The sequence below is a fragment of the Nannizzia gypsea genome, genomic scaffold (assembly GCF_000150975.2).
Source record: "Nannizzia gypsea CBS 118893 supercont1.2 genomic scaffold, whole genome shotgun sequence".
NCBI lineage: Eukaryota > Fungi > Ascomycota > Eurotiomycetes > Onygenales > Arthrodermataceae > Nannizzia > Nannizzia gypsea.
In genome coordinates this window covers 1991786-1997785 of record NW_003345200.1, presented here as the reverse complement: position 1 = coordinate 1997785, position 6000 = coordinate 1991786, and the positions used below count along the sequence as shown (strand labels likewise).

The following is a 6000-nucleotide window of genomic DNA, read 5'->3' as shown; positions in this document are numbered from 1 at the left end:
GTTACAACAGTGGCTTAGACATTGACTTGTCTCCAGAGGACTCGTATGCATATTAACTACTGCATTGTCAAGTTGTGTATTTTGATGGAATCGAGCCGTGAAGCTGCTTGGGATAATGCAGGCTCAATCGGCAGCATCACAAAGGCAGCACAAAGACGTCAAAGACATCATGTAGACGGCAGTAACTAACTTACCAGCCTCTACCAGAGCATGGCCACAATACTTCGTAAGGCCAAGCAGGAGCTGAAGACGGGCCTTCCCGCAGAAAGGGATGGGATGCTGCTCTTGTGGCTGAAAAACTGGAGTCTTGGTGGAAAGCCGATTGGCCGTGGTTCCCATGTCAACTTCAACAGCAAAATACTAGATAAGTACATACACACGACACCGAATCAAGAGTGGAAGCTTAGAGAAGTGTTCTTGTTTATTTATGTTTTATTTATGTTGTAATGAGGGGCTAGAGCTGATTTTAGCTATCATCCATCCCAGAACCAGTTTACTGCAGCTCAAGGCGGCCGTCGCTGTTGGTGATTCGCTCGGCCAGGTTAACATCTCTAGGGACCTCGGTGCCATCGGCAGCAATCAGATTCGCTCGCAGAATAGGCAGGTTGAATGGCGGGTCAAAGTCGAGGCGGATGTTCGAAGCACTTCCGGAGAAGTCTCTGTCTCCCCAGGAGAAGTGTCCTGCTCTCTCAGTCAGTCTGGAAAGCCAGCTTTGGCATGATCGAGGGAGGGGACCTACCGTTGGAGTTTCCAAGGACTGAGTTGAGGTCGAGACGGGCAGTGACCATGTCGCCAGCTCCGTTTCTGAGGTCAGCGACGAGGACGCGGCCGTCTTCCTCGAGGCGGATGTTCTGAGAGGACTCGTGGAAGCTCATGGTGGCGGTTGGTTGGTTGGTAGCTGGTAGGAAAAAGGGGTAACTCGTTGGTGATGATGGGAAGACAGGATAAAGGAGAGAGAGACGAGGAGCTGATGAGGGGACAAAGGACACTCCTTAAATACTTCTGCCTTTCTACAGAATGGAGCCTTATAGCTTATTAAATTAATTAACCCGGACCACATTCGTGACATGATTCACCTCGGGGCAAATACACATATGCACATAACACAGTATAGTCACTGCCCTGCCCTGCAGCTCCCCCGCTCCAAGACACCCACAGAGGGGCTCATTCATGGATGTATCCGTGGACCAAGCAGTGATAGAAGCGACGTGGCTAGCTGAGACTTGAGCATCCAAACCAGGATGGCAGATTAACTCGGTCTCTGGGCCTCTAGACTCCATAGAAACAGGTCTTGCTTTGCTGGAGGGGCAATTCAGGATTCAGCTGGATGAATTCAATGATAATAGTTAGCGAACGGCGGGGGAAGTCCGTGAGAGAAGCTGTAGGCTACTGCATCCAAATATAGCTTGGAGATAACGTCATGCAGGCAGGAAGAAGACGGAGGGGGCTGCGCGACACTATGCAGGTAAGGGGGAGCATGTCTGCGGGTGCCCCTTTATAGAACGACAACCATGGGAAATACTGGGGGTTTATAAGGAATGCAAGACATTTTACCACAACTGAGCTGATTCATAGTTAGTTAGTTATGGGCTAGTTACTCTGGGATGGAGACACTGGATTAAAAAAGGTAAAGTATGAAAACCCCGAGTGGCTATCGAGGGCATAAGCTGGCTCCATTTCTACCGTGTAATGTCTACTACGGAGGAAAAGAAAAAGGAAACAGGATAGAAAACGCAGTCCGAAGGTGCAGCTACCCCATGCGTATCAGGCAGAGATGAATCACAAACAACTCATTCAGGCTGAAGGTCTGAAATCTAAATCGAAGACCAGCGAAACGACACCATCTTCTTCCATAAACAGCAAAATCAACATCAACGGAAAACGGGAAGAAAAAGAAGAAAAAGGGAATAAAAGCAGAACGTTTTATCATGGGCAGGAGTAAAAGATTAAAAGGAACGTTGTAAGGGATGCGGAATTAAATAGAGTAGGTGACATTATATCCCTCACGCCAGGCGATGGGGGGGGGAGTCTCTTTTTGGAATTGCAGCAGGTTTAATTAAGGATATCATTTTCGATCACTCACGGCCGTCATGGCGAGGTTGTTCGCGGACTTTGCTGCGCCGACGGCAGCTGAGACGGGAGTTACCGATCGAGTTGGGGGGACGGTAGGTGATGTTGATGACGCTGGTGCTGCGGGTGCTGCTCGGTTGTGGGCCATGTGGGCGCGGACAAGGTGGCCCGCTGCCAGGGCGGCGCAGAGACTGAGCTCGCCAGCAAGGACGGCAGCAGCCACGATGCGTGCGAGACGGCGCGAGTTGTCGCCTGGGCTGGTTGGGTGTGCGCCACGGACGCCGAGAAGGTCGAGCATGGCCCCCTGTCCCTCGAGGATGGTGCCGCCACCAATAGTGCCGACTTCTATGGAAGGCATGGAGACGCTGATATGTAGGTTACCACCGACGCTAGAAAGAAAGGTTAGTATTTTAGCATTAGAAGGGGTGAGTAGTAAGTGTTGAGGTTATGTTATGTGGAAGATACGTACTTCTTCATGATGGTGATACAGTTGCTGCTCTCGACGTTCTGGGCAGGGTCCTGGCCGGTAGCTAAGAAGAGAGCAGTGACGATGTTGGATGCGTGGGCGTTGAATCCTCCAAGGGCGCCGGCCATAGCACTTCCAATCAGGTTCTTGGATATATTAAGCTCGACCATGGAGTCGACGTCACTCTTGAGTACAGATTTAACGATATTGGCTGGAATAATGGCCTCAGCAACGACGGATTTTCCTCGTCCGTCAATCCAGTTCACGGCAGCGGCCTTCTTGTCAGTGCAGAAGTTACCAGAGACAGAGATGGTCTGCATATCCTCGAACCCGGCCTCGTTGGCCATGACTGACAGTGCCTTCTCGACACCCTTGGAAATCATGTTCATGCCCATGGCGTCACCGGTAGTGGTCTTGAATCGGATGTAGAGGTTGGTTCCGGCCAGGGTTGTCTTCATTGTTTGAAGTCTGGCAAAACGACTGGTAGAATTAAACGCGGCCTTCATGATCGACTGGCCTTCTTCAGAGTCAAGCCATACCTTGGCCTCACCGGCGCGAGACACACTGCTAAAGCTCACGCAGGGCCCTCGGGTCATGCCATCAGCAGTCAAGACAGTGGTCGCTCCACCTCCGGCGTTGATAGCCTTGCATCCTCTGCTGGTACTGGCGACAAGGACACCTTCAGTGGTAGCCATGGGGATAAACAAGCTCTGTCCATCGATGACCATGGGGCCAGCAACACCTAGAGGAAGCGGGAGGAAACCGATGACGTTCTCGCAGCAGGCACCGTGAACGAGTGTATAGTTCATACCCTCGTATGGCAGCTTAGAGTTCTCGACGGAGGCACTGGTGGCGGCGGTAACAGGGTTTCTTGCGACAACGGCACGTCTGAGCTTGACCGCCCTGGTGAACGCTTGCAGGCGCGTGATGCTCTCGTGCTCCATGGTTTTCTCAAGAGCATAGCCGGGGATCTTACCACGAAGAGAGAGCTCTATCAGCTCCTCATCGTCAAGCGAGGTAACAAGTTTGTCCTTGAGCATCTGCTCGCACTCTTCCAGCGTCCTGGGAGTGCCATCTTCCTTGATGATGGGCTTACGCTCAACCTTCACTGGCGCGGGAGCTGGTGTCGGAGACTGAGATGGGGTCGAGGAAGTTGAGGACTGTTCCTCCTTGATGCTCCAGCGAGCAGCGTTGAAAAGATATCCGTTAAGAATCAAACTCAAGATAAGAGCGGCGATTATCCATTTGCTGATGATTGGGTCATCGAGAGATCTCAGGATGCTTTCCAGAACACGGCCACCTACAACGTCGAGAACGGGGTTGTAGTCGGTGTCAAGCAGGCGGTCAACATTGGGATTGGCATGGGCATAGTGTGCGGAAGGATACTGGAGCTGAAACTTCATTGGTGGAAGCACGGTGACCAGAGTTTCGACCTGCTGGCTCTTTGCGCTAACGTAGATGACATCCAAACCATTCTCCGCAACCTTAAAGGGGTCGATCGTCACTGGAGAGAGGACGTTGGACACCTTAGATAGAACGGGCATCAACAGGCCATCTTGGCGGTTGCGGAAGGGGATAGTGGCCAAGTTGAGCAGGTTGATCAGGACGAATCCGCCAACCATGAGGAACTTAAACTTGGGGATGCTGCTTGCTCGGACCTTCTGACCAAAGATGCTGGTGGCTCCGTTGGTCTTTGAGCTGCCTCCCTTCCCGTCAAAGTTCATCTGAGGCCAGTCACTGGTCGAGGCGACCTTCTCAGCGACTCGGTGGGTGATGCCTTCTTCCTCAAGGGTCTTGCGGATGTCGACATGGCGCTTGATGCGGTTGATTTCCAGTTTGATGCATAGGATAGTGGTGTAGAAGGTGAAGAGGAGGAGACAGTCGAAGAACAAGATCCACGCAGCGAGGAAGCAGAACTGTCGCAGACCACCCTGGATGCCTGAGGCAGCACCGGCGACAAGGATAGCGATCTCGATCAGGTAGTCTCGAACGATCCCGAATCCAGTGGCTTCGACAGCCTGCTGGATAGCATCCTGGATAGATCGCACTGGTGTGGCTGGCTTGGCAGCGGAACCGTTGGGGGCTGCAGGGTTTGCTCCTGGTTGCTGGTGGCTGCGTTCGAGCACGGCCTTGGTGAGGATGATGGGTTTTTCAAATCCGATGGTGACAACTAGGAAAGGAAGACCCTCGGACAGCAAGACCATATTAATGGGCACACCGAGAGCGGTGGTAACGAGCAGACCGAAGAGGAATGCAAACCCTCCGGAAATGAGGACGGTAGCAGCCAGCCAAGATTTAGATCCAAGACGACGTAGGGATAAGAACAGCGATACGAAGGTTAAGTGCATGGAGATATAACCCAATACCATGATAATGATATCAATAGTCTCCGCATGCTATGTCTCAAGTCAGTCATTTGTACCTATGAAATGAAGTCGCATAGATAAGTGGTATATATAGAGAGAGAGTAATACCTTGATCAGGTCCACAAACGAGTTCCATCCATCAGTGAACATGCTGCGCACGGCAACATGGGACCCAGAGACAGCGCTGCGCGCAGCCTTCATAATCCATTTCTTCTGCTCAATGCTTTCGGGATCGTTGACAGAGTCAGGGATCTCCTGGACCGACCTGAGGAAATAGGAGATTTCATCGAAAGGTAGCGAGTAGGCCAAGTGCGTATCTTGTGAAATGGGCGTGAGGACATTTGGTGTATAAGGGATGAGTTTGGCCGAGCTATTAGCAGGCAGCGGTACGTTCTCTGCAAGGGGAGGAGACTGTGGTGACCCGGAAGACGAATAGGGGAACACAAAGGTTGCAATGGCAAGATGCTGTGACACCTAGCAGCCGTCCCGGTTAGCATATAACCACAAATAATTGAAGAAACTAAGCCAGACAGGGGAGAGAAAGGCAGAGAAAGGTAAAAGGTAGAGAGAGAAAAGAGAGAGGTACCTTCTTGGTATCAACCTGCGCCGAATTGTCGACCTGCCATCTCCACTGGGTATCCTGGCCGAGATGCAGGTTCCTGCCTCCGCGAAGCAGCGACGCTACGTCGACCTGCCCGGCACTGTCTCCCTTGCTCGACTCGACCAGGCTGCCGTCCAGCAGACCGACGTAGGTGGTGCTCGCGAGCAGCGCAATGGCAACTATCGTGTGTATGGGGTGTCTGCAAGCTCTCAGTGAGACGGACTGCAGCACTCCCGTCACCTGTCGACTGAGCCACCCAGGCTCTCCAGCATCGTCCGGATCCCCACGAAACTGGCGAGGAATAAGCGAAGACCCCCTCATGGCTGGTGAAAAAAAGACTCCCTCAGGCTCAATGGCTCATGTGCAGAACCCGCCGTCCGTCTTTCTTTTTCCTTTTCCCGTTTCTCGACTCGACTCGACTGGACTCGATCCGTTCGTGCGTGTGCGTGTGCGTATGCGAGTGAAGCTGGGAATTGAGGGCGGCGGAAGGAGTTCCA

At 52.4% G+C, this 6000-nt stretch overlaps 2 protein-coding genes across 2 annotated transcripts; both read right to left on the bottom strand.

Annotated features, from left to right (window-relative positions):
- Positions 1-493: 493 nt before the first annotated feature.
- On the bottom strand, positions 494-875 carry MGYG_02769 (hypothetical protein; the record flags this gene model as incomplete). Its single annotated transcript, XM_003175190.1, has 2 exons — positions 494-681; positions 740-875. 2 exons carry the CDS (start codon positions 873-875, stop codon positions 494-496), a joined length of 324 nt encoding a protein of 107 aa, XP_003175238.1.
- A 1190-nt stretch (positions 876-2065) lies between these two features.
- On the bottom strand, positions 2066-5824 carry MGYG_02768 (hypothetical protein; the record flags this gene model as incomplete). Its single annotated transcript, XM_003175189.1, has 4 exons — positions 2066-2459; positions 2540-4932; positions 5011-5367; positions 5489-5824. The coding sequence occupies 4 exons, from the start codon at positions 5822-5824 to the stop codon at positions 2066-2068; spliced, it is 3480 nt and encodes a 1159-aa protein (XP_003175237.1).
- Between the last annotated feature and the right edge of the window lie 176 nt (positions 5825-6000).